The sequence below is a fragment of the Manduca sexta genome, chromosome 15 (genome assembly GCF_014839805.1).
Source record: "Manduca sexta isolate Smith_Timp_Sample1 chromosome 15, JHU_Msex_v1.0, whole genome shotgun sequence".
Lineage (NCBI taxonomy): Eukaryota > Metazoa > Arthropoda > Insecta > Lepidoptera > Sphingidae > Manduca > Manduca sexta.
Genome location: NC_051129.1, coordinates 2112361 through 2131574, shown reverse-complemented (window position 1 = coordinate 2131574; position 19214 = coordinate 2112361). Strand labels below are relative to the sequence as shown.

General features: G+C 36.2%; 1 protein-coding gene across 1 annotated transcript; it reads right to left on the bottom strand.

The window, feature by feature from the left end:
• Positions 1 to 3687: 3687 nt before the first annotated feature.
• LOC115453989 (beta-1,3-glucan-binding protein 2-like) lies at positions 3688 to 18344 on the bottom strand. Its single transcript, XM_037438921.1, has 8 exons — positions 18172 to 18344; positions 8874 to 9098; positions 8173 to 8417; positions 7746 to 7876; positions 7125 to 7291; positions 6064 to 6288; positions 5282 to 5424; positions 3688 to 4771 (listed from the first exon to the last, which is right to left on the bottom strand). The coding sequence occupies exons 1-8, from the start codon at positions 18299 to 18301 to the stop codon at positions 4589 to 4591; spliced, it is 1449 nt and encodes a 482-aa protein (XP_037294818.1). The 5' UTR covers positions 18302 to 18344; the 3' UTR covers positions 3688 to 4588.
• Between the last annotated feature and the right edge of the window lie 870 nt (positions 18345 to 19214).

The window sequence follows — 19214 nt, the reverse complement described above, 5'->3', positions numbered from 1 at the left end:
AAACAAACAAACAAACGCATCCTTATCCTTTAAATAGTAATAGTTATTTTAATATTAAACCGTAATACGTATTAATCTTAGTATGGATAATTAATATGTCGTAAAGTGTGAAACAGAACTAGTCCGTCATCGCCAATCCTAAAATATATAGAAATAACATAAGAAACAGTCGATATGGGTTTCTATGCGGTGTGTCGAGGTATTCCCCGCGTTTTGTTAATACCGATCAAACACTGATCCGTATTTACCGACGCCTGCGATTCTAAAGAAAGATGAAGTCATACCGGAGGTCGGGCGGTTGAAGTTGATTGAAACCAGCTACGATATTCAAGAATTATTTTTGTATGGGTATTTCATTTGTTTGTTTATGATTTAATGTTGTTTTTTTGTGTGTGGGTTTGGGTGATAGGCAGAATTGCCATATTATTTCGAGCCAATAATTTAGTGACGTTTTTAGGTTAATGTTCTTACGTGATAAGCGAGACTTATTAAAAAAAATGTAGTCTAGTAAAAAGCCTTTCCCCCTACAAAATCCTAAATCGCCACAGCTATGTTTAGCGCCATCTGTACGATACCAGCGGCATATACTGACATATACCATCAGCCCTGTATTATATAATGTCTCGCTGCTGGGCACGGACCTCCTCTACTACTGAGAAGTGTTATGCCTTAGTCATACATCACATACCATCAAAATTCTTATAGAGAACTTTTCAGGTTATATGTTGGTTTCCTGACGATATTTTCCTTCACCTTTAATAATATAATATCAGCCCTGTATCTGTCTGACTGTCCCACTGTTGGGTACGGGCCTCCTCTACTACTGAAAGGGATCAGGCCTTAGTCCAACAAGCTGGCCTAGTGCGGATTGGCAGACTTCACACACCCTCAAAATATTTTCCTTCACCTTTAAAGCAAGCAATAATTCATAAAGATACACACATCATTTTAATAGTCAGAAGTGTGTAGTACTCTTAGGTTTTGAATCTGCAGGAATTTGGCAATCCGTTCCACGACCAAGTAGGCTATCGCCGCTTTGTACTTGCACTATAAAAAATGTAAATATTCTTGTAAAGTCAGGACATCTGACATCACTGTTGGTAGATCTTTTATATGATAAATATAATGAAAATGTGTATTTCGGATAGTTTTAGTCAAGCATGTTCTGTTCCAGCCTTCAGGAAAATGTAGAGAAAACTTACTAAAACTTAAAAATCCCCTTTTACCTATACAGCTAACAAAACTGACCTTCGAATAGAACGACTATAATTACAAAAAAGACGGATATGCCCCCGTGAGAAACAAGTAAAGTGAGAACCCCGCTACCCGTCCGCCCCTGCACATTGCAATATTTAATGTATGAATTACTGACTGAGTTCTTTAGGAATATCAATTCAGTTTCAGAAGGTCTCTTTTATAATGTACAAAATCAAATGATCCTCAATTATAAGTTGCCAATATTTTAAAAAGAACCTTTCCGTAAGACAGTGGTTCCACCACGGACGATTCATACTACATACCTTATTGTATAGATGCCTACACTCTTAATAAAATAAAATTCTTAATTTATTACGTAGGCGAACAAAGTTGCACTTATGATACGTCAAAACAATAGGAATAATTATTATTATTTCTAAATAACAATTAAAATCTATACTTCTATACTTACTATTATATAAAGCTGAAGAGTTTGTTTGTTTGTTTGTTTGTTTGAACGCGCTAATCTCAGGTACTACCGGTTCAAACTGAAAAAATATTTTTGTGTCGGATAGCCCTTTGTTCGTGGAGTGCTATAGGCTATATATCATCACGCTATGACCAATAGGAGCAGAGTAGTAATGGCTATCTCAGGAACTATCAGTTCAAACTGAAAAATTCTTTTTGTGTTGGATAGCTCTTTGTTCCTGGAGTGCTATAGGCTATATATCATCACGCTATGACCAATAGGAGCGGAGCAGTAATGGCTATCTCAGGAACTATCAGTTCAAACTGAAAAAATCTTTTGGTGTTGGATAGCTCTTTGTTCCTGGAGTGCTATAGGCTATATATCATCACGCTATGACCAATAGGAGCAGAGTAGTAATGGCTATCTCAGGAACTATCAGTTCAAACTGAAAAATTCTTTTTGTGTTGGATAGCTCTTTGTTCCTGGAGTGCTATAGGCTATATATCATCACGCTATGACCAATAGGAGCGGAGCAGTAATGGCTATCTCAGGAACTATCAGTTCAAACTGAAAAAATCTTTTGGTGTTGGATAGCTCTTTGTTCCTGGAGTGCTATAGGCTATATATCATCACGCTATGACCAATAGGAGCGGAGTAGTAATGGCTATCTCAGGAACTATCAGTTCAAACTGAAAAATTCTTTTTGTGTTGGATAGCTCTTTGTTCCTGGAGTGCTATAGGCTATATATCATCACGCTATGACCAATAGGAGCGGAGCAGTAATGAAACATGTTGCAAAAACGGGGAAAATTTATTAGTTTTGAGAGCTTCCGTTGCGTAAACGGTTAAAGTTATGAAACAATGATGTATGACGGGATTGTTCCTCTTGAAAAGTTCTACAAAAATATATTATAAAACAAAGTCACCCGCTGCATTTGTCTGCCTGGACGTGTTAAATTCAAAAACTACCCAACGTATTAAGATGAAAATTGGTATGGAGACATTTTGAGACCCTGGGAAGAACATAGGCTCCCGGGAAAATAAATAGCGTGACTTTTATAACGGAAAACTTTAGCCCGAAAAACTTTATAACGCGGGCGGAGCCGCGGGCAAAAGCTAGTTATATATATAATTAACTCTAAAAGGTCGTGAGATCTGTACGGGTGCTCTACATCATCATCATCAGCTCGTTGCAGTCCACTGCTGGACATAGGCCTCTCCCAAGGCACGCCACAGAGTCTGATCTACTGGCTTAATCCATTCAGTCACAGCCGGCCCTCTTGTGTACGTCGTCGCGCCATTATCTCAGCTTATTATTAAGTATTATTATTGTCGGCTGCTCTTACAGACATTAAATATCAATAGGCTAAGGTTGAAGTTCGCTTGCTTATCTCAAGAGAGATACGTATGAAATCAAAACGTATGAGTATTTTTGCTATCAAATAATATTAACAATATACACAGGAATAAAGATATATTTTTATAGATGTATATTCGTGCCTTTTCCGTGAAGGAATAAACAGTGCAACTGCCGTTTTAGCAATCTGATTATTTCATTATTTATGAACCGAAACAATGCCATGTCGGGTAAATTTCCTCAGAAGGGGTTATCGACTAAAAACTGACATATTTTTTTATACGTGCAAAGTGTTCCCACTACACCTGATGGTAAGTGGAGTGGGGTCCATTAGGATGTCGACTGACGAGAGATGATTAATCCTAAGCTGTCGACACAATTATGCCGGCCTGTTGGAACCGGTATAATTGTGAAATATCGGAAATTTATTGTGAATACCGAAAATTTTAGTAAACTGAGTGAGAATCAAACCTCAGCCCAAAACTTTATAATTAGAACAAGAATGCACTTCTTTTCCAGCGATACAAAAATAGAAAAAGAATACTAGATTTCTTAGTTGCCAAAAAGTTGACTTAAATATAAAATATAAGCAATATAATATACTTTTGTTATGTAAAGATTAAAGCCTTTCGACTTGGTATGTCAAAAGAAGAAAACAAAAATATTCTGTTAAACCACCATTTAATCACAACCATTGTGTTATCATTAAAGACATATAAATGCATAAAAATCATATTATAATAACATTTAAATCGTTTTTAAATGGATCAAATAATTATTGCAATTAGTCGATTATTCGTTAAAGATTTCGAGCCTATTGCATCATCATTGTTCAGTAATCGGTTAAAATTAAATATTAAGTATTACCAATAATCGATTAAAATTGAATCGAATATTCGACCAAATCCAATGAGATTTTTAACAGCTTTTGATTTTTGTTTCTGAGTATTAAATTACAATATTTACGGACATAATCAAGGCAGAGGTATAAATGATCATTTACTTGAAGAATAATTTAGGTTATTAAATTTTAATTTGGAAATGAATAATACTGATATTTTTGACAGTACCATAAACGCAAGAGATACTGTAAACTCAAGTATTTTGTATTTTTCAAAATAATACTTTACTTAATAGACAAGTAAAGTATCGATCAACGTTAATTGTAAAAAAACACCTTAAACTCTCTTTTAATGTACCTTTGACCCTTGACATCCTATTGCACCAACAACGAAATGAATCATTCGAATACTTAGTGATAATCATTCGATGCAACTCGTAAATTTCCTTCCATTTTGTCTAGCCCGACAAAATACCTCCACTTCACCTAAAAGTAAGTAGAGTGGCGTTCAAATAGACTATTGAGTTATCCCTCGCTAGTCGATACAATTATGCCGGCCTGTTGGAAACACAGGAGATCCCAGAACGCGACACCTTTGATGGGCCATGGCGGGTTCTACTTGTCGTACAAGGTCGATCCGATATCCTTCCAAACATGCTTTTACCTGAAATTGACGAGTTAAAAATATACCACTATGGAAACGAGTCTTTTCGCTTGTCTTAATCTAAAGAGCATAGACTCTGACGTAGTCGACTTTAAGACTGGTGTCGTGCCACGTGGGGAACCAGCGGAACCGATTGTTCCAGAAGTTGATCATGGCCTTGGTGCCCTTGTTCTCCCAAGGCTTGCCCGGACCGTCCGTGAAGTCGTGGATACCCGCCACGCGAAGACCCAGAGTGATGTAGAACTGGAATAAAATATTGTTTGTGGTATAATGCGGTTATGTGGTTAGTAGATACCTACTAGCTTTTATGCTTTTGTATAGATATCTATTTTTGGAATAAAAGTCACACAGCAATTTATTTGGGATAAAAACTAAATTAAATGCCTCTCCGGTCTTAAACTGCGTGTGAGAACGCACTCGTGTGTGTACGTGTATATGTGCATACATGATAAGTCTTTAGTTCTAAAAGTGAAGTGCTCAAATCCTTCGTAATACCTTTCCGAAGGTTAAGTTAAGTTGGCGGTGTGATACTTCAGTGCCTCGGAAAGAACGTAAAGCCGTTGGTCCTGCGCCTGTTCTTTCTCCGGTAATGTTGGCTTGCTATCTCACCGAACTATGAGAGTGAAGGAACAGAGAGTGCCCCTGTGCGCACACACTTGTGCACTATAATATATCCTGCATGCCTGGCTGATCTCCGTTGAGATTGGCCGCCGCGGTCGAAATTCGGCTAGGAAGGATTCATTCATTCAATACCTTTTCATCAAATGGCGCCATGACGGTGCCCTTGAGCCACTGCGAGGCGTGGCTCACGAGGTTGTTCTTCGCAATCTGATAGAAGCCATCGCCAGCGTCAATAGTGCCGTATACTTCACCGTCCACCATCAGCTCCAAACCGTCTGGAAAGAGAATTAAATGTTAAGTTGTAGGTATTACTACGTACTACGTATTTTCTATTTAAAGCGATAGGATAAAAATGTAGGATTTCGACATTTCCTTGAAGTGTTCTTTATTACTTTTCCGGGATAAATGCTTATGTTTTATTAATTTGGGATATAGACCTGTGGCCAAACATTTACATTCTGCGTCTACTTTTAACCAACGACATTAAACAGTATAATTAAGGCCAGACTTTAGGACCATTGTTGCTCAAAAAGGTATTTATTACCTATGTAGTAATAAGTCAATGTTTTTTTTGAAGTGTCCGTAAGACAATATTAATTCATAGAACTGGTGATGAGAAATTTATCGATTTGTGTTATCGATATTTTTTTCTTCATAGCAAATATAATTTCGTGTACTTACAACATTATTCAATGGTCAGAAAACTCATTTCTATTTTTTTAAGTTGCTATAAAATTGAAATTGTTAAAGAGCAAAAAAATGAAAGCTATAGCATGCAAAAAAAAGGAAAAATAAAAAACGTCGCAAACAGAAATGAGTTTTTGGACGACTCCCACAAATTAACAATATTGGAATAGGCCGTTACTTTATTAAGGGAGCGAGGTACTCAATGGACTTAATTTCGAAGAACTTACTAGGCTTCCACAGCAGCGAGTAGACGTGGTAATCATTATTCCAGTTGGCCAACCCCTGCTTGTCCTTCAGCAGCATGGACCTGAACGGGTCCGCGTCGGACATTATCGGACCTCCGTAGAGCTTCTTAGCGTATACATCGTTTCCTCTCACGAACGCGACCCGCATGAGACCCGAAGCGTATCGCTGGTTGCCGTATATGTTATCTAAAGGTTCGAGGTTGAGTTCTGAAAAAAAATAAAGGGATTATTGTGTTTTTTTTTTAAATATATCATGCTCGTAAATAGTGTTGTAACCGTTTTTGGGGTAAATAAATTATATTGGTAAATTAAAGGTAGAAGAAAAGATTGCAATTACCCAAAATGACGTGCATTATCAAGTACGGAAGTAACTCTTAAACGACTTTGTACACGTAAACAAGTTTATACGTTTCTTAGAAGAAAATGCTGTAAGCGCTTAACGAATTTAGATGAAATTTGGAACAGGGATAGACCATGTCCGAGATTAACATACAGGCTATATTTTATCCCAGTAATTTGCTTCCGTGGGAAACCTTTTTGTAACCTAATTAAGGCAATGGCGTCGTACATATAACGCTTTGGATCGCTAGTGATTTAAACAATTTTGTAGCTTCAAAGACTTTACATACGGGCGAAGCCGCGAGTAATACCTAGTATATTATATGTATTATATATGTAATAAAAAATAATAATATCAGTCCTAAGTTATATACTGTCCCACTGCTAGGCACGGGCCTCCTCTACTATTAAGAGGGATTAGGCCTTTGTCCACCACGCTGGCCTAGTGCGGATTGGTAGACTTCACCACACCTTCGAAATTCCTATAGAGAACTTCTCAGATGTGCAGGTTTCCTCGCGATGTTTTCCTTCACCGTTAAAGCATACGATAATTCACAAAGAATACACACATGATTTTAGAAAAGTTAGTGGTGTGTGCCCTTTAATTTTGAGCCTGCGGACATTCGTCTCGGCAGTCCGTTCCACACCCAACTAGGCTATCACCGCTTTTTTTATTTATACGAGGTTAAAATGATCCTTATTACCTGGTATCAACCAGTCCCCGCGCGGCATCTTCGCCTTTATATCGATCCTGCCGAACTTGAACGCGAAGCTGCGTCGAGTGGCCAGTTTAGCTGTCATCACAGGTGGTACAATCTGACCGCCGCTGCTTTCTCGCCTGCATTCCAGCGTGCCCAGCTGTCCTGTACATCTGGAAAGATAATGTCCTACTGTATTCTGTCTGAACTTTTATTTCCACTTCCTCCCCTTTTAAGCACGGCTACCGTCCCCAAAAATACTAGCAATATTTTAAATATGAATTTCTACCTCATTCCCAAATCGATATTTATTGTTTTCATATAGTTTCTTTCTTATATAACTTATTACTGTTCAAATTCACACACATCATCATCATAAATAGTCCTGGATTTGTAAAGAGGCTATGGGCGGCAGCCTATTAGGGGCGGCAGATTTCAGAGGACGCTCACTCGATTTAATTAATCATTCGTTTATTCTTTAGTGCCTTCCATAATACAAAAAAATTGAAAATTGTTAAGTATTTTAAAAACCTACACACATACATAAACCTACCTACATGGAGCAGCTAAAATAAAGTGACCCACACTCATAAAAAATATAAATCTGGCATTGATCATAAAGCTTACCTCTCAAGGTCGAGGCGGTCGTATATGATGCCCTCGTGGTATTTGGACTCGGTCATTACGGGTCTCACCACCAGAGACCCACTTTCGAATCCCACAGTGCCATCCGTCGTGTACAAGTTGTACGGGTAGTCCTGCCAACAAACATAAAACTTTCACTACGCTGACTGGTGTTATGGTATTTATAAGATGGTATTCGTCTAGATAGGGATCATACGCCAGGTAAAACTGACGTAAAATTAGCCATAGTAACTCATGTACCTAAATGTGTCATGATTTGGAATCAAGTTATGTATATCCATGTGTGCATGATTATCCGACTGTCAAGCGGTAATTATCACTTCTCAACCAATACTCTGGAAATTGCTCCACTCCATCAGCATTGAAGTCATTTCGAAATCCTGTCAAAAAACATCCTATTGTAACTAACCGGTTCGCCAGGGAATCTGACTTCAGCGGTCCAATTGCCCAAGTCGGCCAAACTGGAACCATCAAAGTCCTCGCTGAAGACAAGGCTGCCTTTGCAAACGCGTTCGCGGCCAAGGACCTCAGTCAGGGATCTTTCGCAAGGTCTCCACTGAGGACCTGGCGATTGATCTTCCTCTGAAACGGCCGGCGCTACTGGTGGCGGCGCTGTACTAGTGTCCACCACTGTACCGTTCTCATTGACGAATTCTGTAACAAATATTGACGATATGGTTGGTATGTTATAGATTCCTCATCAGCCTACAACTGTCCCGTGCTGAACATAGGCCTCCCCTAGAGCGCGTCACGTTGCTCGGTCCTCCGCTCTCCTCATCCAGCGTCCACCAGCGATCCTATGAATGTCGTCGGACCATGTTATAGATTAGATGATACCAATTATTAAGAAGACGTATCGGTTACCATTTTAGAAACAAATAATCGTGTACACATAGCTATTAAAGATAGGAAATACTTTCATTACAATTGGAAAGAAGTTAGTTATTAAACTCAAACACAACCAATGTGTTCATAGATTTGCTGCTTTACTTGTAGACCTTGTATTCTAATGCTTTTACTACAATGATCCTTGCCATTCTGCCAATACTTTGCATCAACATCACCGTCTCGAATCCTCATGACCTCAAATCGGTTATAACATTATCTTACCTGTAACAGTCCATTCTCCATTGTCCTGCCTGTATCCCAATCCATCCTTGATAACGTAAGTCCAGAAGTAAATTTTGTCTCCAAGCTTCAGTTCGGCGTTCCTATCTCTGAATATCCATCTGCCCTGTTTCGCTTTGGTGATGTCTCTGGACCAATGGCCAGCCTCTAAACCTTCCATCTCCTCATTGAGCTTGCCGTGGAAGGCAAATAGGGAGTATCCATCATCTGAAAAATGTTTAGAAGTGGTGTAGGAATAATGAAGGTTTTGTTTTTTTATAAATACTATTTATTAGTAAGGCCTCCTTCGATCCGAAATTAGGTTTCTATGTACTTACCGGTGTATATAGATCAATAAACTTTGATGGCATAGCAATTATTGTACCCAACATCAACGGTTAGGCATTTTATGGCTGCAGAAATACCATTTATTTTAAGGGCTTTCCGCCTTTGCTATACTGTTTTAGGTGCCGTTCAAGTATTACGTAACGCATTTTTTGAAGATTTTTGAAAATGTATCGCGCCGTAACGTTTTCCTGTACGCTCCCGCCCCCCTCAAAAGTTATGTAACTCTAAAATTACATTTTTTTTCGTAAAGTACCGGAAAATCGCTAAAATATCCTTGCTATTGTTTTTAAATAAAAAATACAATGTTACATAACGAGTTGTACGAACCCACCTCCCGCGCCTGTAACAAGAACCCGCCTCTCTTCCAAATTGCGTTACGTAATAATTGAACCGCTGCTTATCACATTTTGGAAAGTTGTACCAATAATAAGATGCTGTATCAAAATTTCGAAATTCTTAAATTGCTCTACGCCGTTTACATCGTGCAAAAAGTAGCTCTTATGAACCGTTGCCTTGCGGACTTCTGGACCATCAGTAGTTATTACCATCAAAGTCATTGTGATTAGAATCCATCTACTCACTGAATATATACTTAATTTATCATAACAAAAAAGCCTTTATCGAAAACAGGCTATCCTTCAAAGACCTTTATTTTTCCGTAGTATCGTAATGATCTTTGCCTTTATTGCTATATCATGAAGGTTGCAATTTTGTTTACACTGACGCTCAAATATATCAAGTTGGATAAAATCATTTAAAAAAAAGACTGCCACTCGCATTTGATTTGGTTTATTCAACTGCAAATTATAATTATAAAATGACTTACCATTTACTAGATTCTCAGTGAAGTTTGAATTAGGCAATTGAGATGTCTCTTCTTAGGGGTCTAAAATATAGCTGTGTTTTAATCGATGCATTTTTATAATGGAAAAGTGAGTATCATTTCCGACCCAGTTATTGTAATGCACTAAATTAAACCAGATTTAAGTATAATGTAGTAAAAATAGTAAGATGGTGGTAAGATATATATTATATCGACCCGAATAGCGACCATGACCGTACACACGGTGTTAAAACCCATGGTGGGTTTGGCCTTTTGGCAATGGCCCACGCGTGTCGCGTTCCGGGATCAGCCTGTGTATATCAAATTCCAACAGGCGGACATAATTGTGTCGACTGCCGAGGGGTAATCTCTCGTCAGTCGACATTCTATTGGACCCCACTCCACTTACCATCAGGTGCAGTGGAGTCACTTTGCCGTGGACAAATAAAAAAAATAATATCGGCAAAAACATTTTGTCTTTCGATGATCTTTAGAAATATACTGGCCTATCTTAACCATGTATGTTTCATAAACAATTTCGTATAGATACAATCATCGCAACGAAAATTTATGAGACCACATTTATTTCAGACCAAAAAACAATCTAAATTACTAAAATAATAACTGTACACAACTAGGTGCAATAAAAAGTTTAATTTTACGGTCATTGACTTGATTTTTTTTGGACCTCTCGGCCTATGTCTTCAAGGCAATGAACCTACAGACCATCGTCCAGAATATGTATATAATGATTATAATCAATAATAACCGGTTATTCTTGTAATAAACATAATTTTAATGAGATACAATACATTACACTGGCAACATTATAAATGCGTTAGTTGCCAATTTTTGTTTTTCGCTGTCTCGGTTTAATAACCTGTATTTTTAATGTAAAAAAGGATTGTAATTTACGATATTTATGGTATCTAAAATCTTATAAGATTTACACTCGATAAAATACATGAAAAGATTGCTGAAGGTGGAGGAAGTGATAGAAGTATGCCAGAATCGTGCAAAGTGGCAATCCATAGTCTTTACCTACCCCTATAGGATAGAGACGTAATGGTATGTATGTTTGTACTCTGTAGAAGTAAAATATCCTATTAATGTCATAGTCTAAGAGTCCGTGAACCCCAGACCTTCGTTATTTTATAAAAGCTGAAAGTTTGTCAGCGCATGCTCCCAACACAGGTAACAACGATGGGCCATTATGAAGTTTGGGCTACAGTGGCTTTGGCAGGTACACGGTATTAAAGGTGTGTAAAAGGTGTGTGTGTATCAAAAACGTCTGGCTAACGAGGAAACATTATTTACTTATTACCCAAGTACTATATATAAAAATCAGCTTCTATACTATAACGTAAATAAAATTATAATTTCATGAACATTAAGGGTGTCTGGCAAGGGATTGCCACGATGTTAAGTGTCTGTCAATGAATAACGTGATTTTTAATAATTTTCTGAAGGTAATACCATACAATCTCACTTTATTATTTGATGAAACTAAATCGGTATTTTACACACCTTTAGTACCGTATACCTGCCAAAGCCACTGTAGCCCAAACTTCATAATGGCCCATGGTTGTTACCTGTGTTGGGAGCCTGCGCTGACAAACTTTCAGCTTTTATAAAATAACGAAGGTCTGGGGTTCACGGGCTCTTGCTCTATCAGATAATTTATTAAGATCAAAGCATACACTAACGCCTTTTTTCCTAAAATGAGTATGCAGAGATCAAACTAGTGCAACCACTTTTCATGTGTATTAAGTGCCATTATGTGATAGATGATGAATGTATCGCTATATCGAGCATAAAACTCAGTCTGCGCGCTGATATTGAGCGGAACCCTCAAAAACACTTTACTCGACACGAGAATCAAACCCAAGACCCCAGTACGGCAGTTATATCGCAACGCAAATAAACCATCAAGGTAGTAAAATACTTCAATATAAAATATATACAGGATTTTCCTTAAAAATTGAGCCTTGAGAAAGACATTTGAGGCAAACCAGTTCAGTATACAGGTTTTTGATTTCAAATTAGAAACTGGGTTTTGGAAATCATGTTTCGAAAACAAACGAAAAAACCCAACGTGATTTAAATACCAATACCAATACGAGTATTAATTCTACTCAGATAGGACATTAAGTTTTATAATTATATGAAATAATATTCGACGACAACAAAACAATATAATTTACTATCGATTTTAGAACAGAACGAGATAGAAATAGACAAATATTAGTTGTACAAAGTTTTATAAAAACAAAAATGTATTATTAAACAACCAAAGAGCAAGACGAGCCCCTGTTTATTCTTCTGAGGCATCTTCAAATCCCGAAATGTTCTGTAATCATACTGACTAATAATTATGCTACAAAATAATCTCCCATGCACTTTATAAATACGACACACAAGATTGCAGCTGTTTGAGATAAAAAACCCAATTCCATAATAAATTATTTACCTTTAATTTAATATATTAATTTACATGAAAGAGTTTGCGGACTTTAAATGCAAATGAAGTGTATTTGTGTATAAATTAATCTGGTAATTCATTCCTCGTCTAATCATCTCATCGTTTATTTTTAGTAACGTTCTGTTCATATTTATAAAATGGAGTTTCCAGATAAACGTGTTTCTACTTACAACTGCAAGCCATTTAAATCTGAGGATAATACATAGTAGTTGGGATAACACAGACTTCTATTGGTGAAAGAATTTCATAATCTCATGTGTTCTGCTTTGAATGAGATTATAGCCAGTGTAGCTACTAGACATAATAAGACTTAACATCTCATGTCTCAGGATGGCGAGGGCATGGTAATACCAAACAATACTTTGTAATTCAAGGTGTTGGATGGTTACTACTGTTTATGGGCGGTCGTATCGCTTACCATAAGGCGAACGGCAAGCTCGTGTCGTCGTTGAAAGCAATATTTTAATTAAGAGATTAACACGTTCAAATAAATAAACACTAGCAATCTTTCCAACTTTATATTAGTGGCAATTTTGATAGAATATGCAGCAGGATTGGTATTTTTTATTATAGGCACAACAACGTGACTCCACTCCTGTGATGGGAAGTGGCTTGAATTCTAAATAGAGTATGGATTGTCGAGAAGTGAATATTCTTCGCCAGTCGACTCTTACGCTGGTCTGATATGGCTGCAAACTCTTGGGCTTCGAGTCGCCCTTGCAGAGTAAGTGTGGAAAATAAACCAGGTTTTCCGTAGAATAGGAACTTATATTTTAATAGAGTTGACACGTTAGACAACCGTATTAGACTAGCACACATTGCTTAATAACAGTACATTGTTATTTCATTCCAAATACAATAATTCAAAAAGATACATAATATAACGCGGCCAGTTTACATAACATTGGTCTATATCCTTAGACCTCTTTAGATCGGTTTTGGATGTGAGTATGTTCTTGTAACCCCAAATCATGGCAGAAGAGACCAAAATCCATTGCTCTCTTAAGATGACTAGAGTCCGTAAGGCGTCTTTTGTTGCCATGACCACGTCAAAAATATTTATGGTATGGGGCTCGTTTGTCTTCAATATTTAACCGAGTTCCAAAAAAGGCGATGGTTTTTGATTCGTGTAACTGTATTTTTTTATATTATACGATTACTCTCATTTGTGGACTGATTGACGTGCTTAGTTTTTATATATCAAAGTTTTTTTTACTGCTTTGAATGACGAGACGAGCTTGCCGTTCGCCTGATGGTAAGTGATACAACCGTCTTTAAACAGGAGAAACATCATCCAACCCTTTAATTACTAAGTATTGTTGGGTACTCCACTGCGCTCGCCATCCTGAGACGTGAGATGTTATGTCCCATTATGTCCAGTAGTTACACTGGCTGCATTGTCCTTCAAACCGGTACACAACAATGACTACACACAGCTGCTTGGCGGCAGAAATAGACATTGCGGTGGTACCTACCCAAGCGGACTGTCACATATGAGAGACCTACCACCAGTCGAAGTAGATTCTGAAAATGGTCCCACTACAATCTTTTTTTCGAGTTCATTGTAATTATTTTTTATGTCAAACTCCGCATCAAATATGTTTTGATGCATCATTTACAAACCAGAACACTAGCTAATTGTTTAACTAGTTATATTTATAACGTATTTATTTTGAATTGAGTTTTCCTTATATTTTGCAATACCGGTTTACCCAAGATTTTCATGGTGATTATTATTTTTTCCCATTTATATTTGAGCTGTTATTTTTGTGATGGTTATATTTGAACTGGGAGCAGATATTTGATTATTTTATACAATACATTGAAAATGGACGCTTTAATAAAAACTTTTTAACAAAAAATTAAACCACCTTCAAAAACCAAAAAATAATCTAACATAACAGGTATATACTGGTTATCAATTTTGAAGTCAACACTGCCATTCAATGCTTCAGTGTTCAAATTCAGATGTTGCTACTGTTCATGCGCAGTCGTGACGTCATCAGGCGAGCAACTTGATAGTCTCATTTACTTGTAATAAAAATCATTCAATTATGATGGAATGTGAAAGGATTGACCAGTTAGTTATCGGCTTTCCCACTGAAGCGCATTGTTTTCGCTGCGGCTTTCCCGTTTACAATAACTAGGATGTATATTAAGTCTTAACTTCCTTAACCAATCTCACATACCTAAACTGAACTGCGTTTAAAAAGTTTAATAAGTAACAATTGAATTTTATTATACATAAGGAAACAATAGGCTTGTTATGCAGTTTATAATTGGTTAGCTATAGTTTTAAAAGAAAACTCATGGATTTACTAATGAGAAGATTTGGTTATCCTTGAGTGTAAGTTTTCAATTTTGAGTTTGATCTTGACAGTCTTATTTCTTGAGTCCTGAGGCTCTACAATACATTTTAATTAATATATTCTGTTGTATTGCATTCTTATTATTTCGTAAAGTATTTATATGAATTTGCATATTCAAATGTCATTTTAATGCTAAGATTTGAAAGAGCAACGTAAACACCCGCAACACATTATTTGTTTTTGATTTAAGTACGTATCGACACAATGTATTATCGAACATTGTATTCAAAAAAACTTTATTACTATGCTAAATAAAGATTTATTATTTACTAGCTTTTGCTCGCGGCTTCGCCCGCGTGTAGGAGTTTTCCGGGATGAACTTTTTCCGACTTACTTGATATGTATCGTTATATTATGACCACATTACACAAAATCATTATAAATTGTACCCTATGAGTTTCATCAAAGTTTCATCCAAATCCGTTCAGTAGTTTTTTCGTGAAAGAGGAACAAACATACATACATCCATCCTCACAAACTTCCGCATTTATAATATTAATAGGATTATATTTTTGAGACTCATATATTATTTATTTTATTTTGGACTACACACAGACACATATATCAGCAACTACACATACACTTACACCGGGCAGCCTTTGAATGTAAACACTTAATTTAAAAACTAGTATAAATAAAAGGAGCACTCTTCGTATGACGCATTATTTTTTATAAATTACAAACTATATAATGAAAAAAAGACTCATTACATAGTTTTCTAGTGAGTTCCTAAACTCACTAGAAAAGTATTTACTGGTTGCCCTAGCAAGCATCATAATTCACTCAAGAAGAGCTCTCTTAATTTCGTTTTCAATTATGATAATGAAAATTATTTAACGTGTCAATATTATATAATTATTTAAAATATTTTTTAATATATTAATATCTTTTATACTTTTATTTATTTTCAATCAGAGGAGCATTTTAATTTTTTATTATTTTATTTTCGTATCAAAGATATTTTTGACTATAGTCCTAAGTGATAAAAATAAAACCTAATATTTTATATTAGATAGGTACTTGTATCAAATTCAGTTGCGTAAATATTTCATGCATGATTATGGATTATTTTTAGTAAAAACTTTAACAAAATTCGTTCAGCACAAATAGAGTTAACGAACAAAACTGTCTTGCATTTAATATGCACTTAGATGACATCTTTTCTGCAGTGATTCATACAATGTTTGTAGATAACAACGTCTATGGTTATTTCTTATTTAATATAATTCCAAAGTATCAACATTGCAAGTAATTGAAAATGTTTACTGTAGTAGCCAGTTTAACTACTGGACATAATAAGTCTTAACATTTCATGTCTCAGGATAGTGAGCGCAGTGGAATACCAAACGATACTTTGTAATTCAAGGTGTTTGATGTTTCTACTATTTATGAGCGGTCGTATCGCCTACCATCAGGCGAACGGCAAGCTCGTCTTGGTACTCAAAGCAATAAAAACAATATTGATAAATAGACACGTCATTTGAAAAATTGACAGTTATAAGTTAATTTAAAACATATCGTTACAAAGAGAACCCAAAATGATGTCACTTTGCAGTTCTGCCGGTCGTCGTTTTCCGGAAAAGGGACAAAAGATTTCATACCAAAATTCTGCCGCAAAATCGGTATGTCCTAGAAACCTTATTTCGAGATAATCGAAGTTTTGTAAATATAGTTACATGGTTTTGTACGTAAAACTGATATAGATAAACGTTTTTTAAGGTTTTTTTTTAACAAGTTCTAAACAAGTTACCGTTATTTAGATAAGTTCATTGGATGGGTATTTCTTTAAGCTATCTGACGACATAAAAATCAAGATTTTGATTTTTTTTGAGATACCGCTTTTGAGCTTAGCACGGCAAAATTATAACTTCTCTAAAGTCAATTGAAATTATTTTCACTATTAGCTATTATTATTTTGCACAAAAATGAACATATTCGGGTAAATCTACCTTCCTTATTACGTGAGCAAGGAAACAAGCCACTTTTTCAATTTGTAATCGGCTTGTTTTATTGAGCATAACGTTCATTTACTTCAATCACTTTAAAGTGGGTGTTTAACTTATTAAACCCTATTTATCTAGGAAAAGCGTACCACGCAACACCTCAACTATAAAGCCACACCCCACATTCAAATATGCAAATTACTTATGTGTCATCTAAGCGCATTGTGCAAATATCGATTCTGGAGCTCTTTTTTAGAGATGCTTATTGCCTCACAGCTGTCTAAATATACGTAAACGGCATCACGCCTTTATTCAGAGGTAGACAGAGATATAACTCGTATCGCTAGCAATGCTAGGTGCCAAGTAATCCGACTCTGTATCGATTTATCAGCCACAGGAGACTCGCGGCCAATATTGCAACCTCAATACTTTTTTACCTGACCCGGGGATTGAACCCGAAATCTCCCCACGGCATTCGTTAAGCCCATCAAGGCCTTCTGCTACTATCCCAAAAACTGGGCTAGCACTATGGCTTCCTTTTTATGGACTTCTCGCTTGTTGCGCGTTGGAGTCGCTATTATTAAGGATAAATAAACGAAACTAAAGTGGTATCAGCGTCGGAAAATGCAACGCTTTCAGCTAAATAATAATTGTTCGAAAGAGTTCAAGAATTAAATATCGTAGGTTCAAAATCAGCAATACATTAAATGGGACAAATGAGGAATATGATGGTAGGTGATCAAACCCATTTGTTACATAAGTGAAATCATAAATGCTTAGTCCATTTAAGGAAAGCAAAAAAACATAGAATTATTAATACGGAACAAGATGAGAAAAACATAGATAAATTATAGTTGAAAAAGTTTTTTTTTTATGAATTTGCATAATTTGTGCGAACGGAAAACTTGCTATATTAATTTAGCCATTACGTTCGCAAAATACCTCGCTACTTGAATTCAGTCCGTTTTACGATCTGTGTACGACCTTATATGAATTCTAATAAGGTGAGAATTAAAATTTTTAAAATGAATTTATGATACAACATTAAAAACTGGTTACTTGCTGCTACTGGCTAATTTCTTGTTATTTTTTATTGCGAAGACGATGCAAAATTATACGATGTCATTAATTTTATGACTAGACTATAGGTATTATTTTATTGACATATTATAACAATGTGATTATGATCTCCGTATTCGTGATTAGCATCTGAAGACTTAAGATGGATCTTATTGTTGACAAGTTTTCCTCATATCACAAAGAGACGACTCAAAACATACAGGTAAATGACAATTTGCAGTTGAATAAACCTTTGAATGCATTTTGTATCACTAACCTGGCACAGAGACTCTCAAGCCTTTGGGGTAGATAGCTTCGAGTTTCGCATCAGGCACCTTGTATGGACCCCCTCGTTGGCCCAAGCAGCCCGCAATGGTTGCGAACAAACAGACGCTCTTGATCCACATGATCGTATTCTGTCACTGCCGGCGACAGACTGAGCTCGAGTTTGTTGATGCCTGCGCAGGAGCATTGTCTGCGCGGAAAGTACAGACACGGCATCGTGAAGGCCAGGTTTTTTTTTAATATAATTTATGAGGAAAACTAATTATTACTGTGAAACTGATACGGTATTTTTGGGGTTTTATATATTATAATAGGTAAATATTTACATTATATATTTTTTATATTACATCTTCTACGAGTATTTTATTTATTTATTTATTACAATTTAATTATAAAATTAAGACAATAGTACTATTGGCGGCCTCATCGCATTCCGCGATTTCTTCCAGACAACCTGTGAATGGAATCGGAAGTATCGTCACAGGACACAGCTTTCCTGAATTCTGTTACAATGGCGATGCTGATATGGAGTTGAATAGGTTATAAGTATTCCAGCCAGTCTCCTTTTTTAACAATGAGTGATTATAGATGCAGACTGGAATAATTTGATTCTTTATTACTTCAATATTGATTGAAACCTTATTTTTTAGGTACTGTAGTCTATAATTATCCAATTAAATCAAAAAGTCAGTTATAGGTAGAATAGGGGACCGGCCTATGCTTGATTTTGTCCATTATTCCATATGTAATGGTTAATAATACGAAAAAGAAGCACTGCTGCGAAAACTGCATAAAAATTGGTTTAAAAATGAACGAGTAATTCATATTTAAAATATTGTAATGTGCAGAAGTGGGCGCGATGTGGGGATATCGCTTCATCTCTTTCTTTCGCTCGCGTCGTAATTCCCGATGACGTCACATGTGGATATTTCGTCTCTTTTCTGTTTCTTGTTAATTACCCCTTCCACCGAATTTCAAAGACTTATAACTTGTTGATTTTTTACCGGATTTTAAAAATTCCTTCTGTGTTATAAT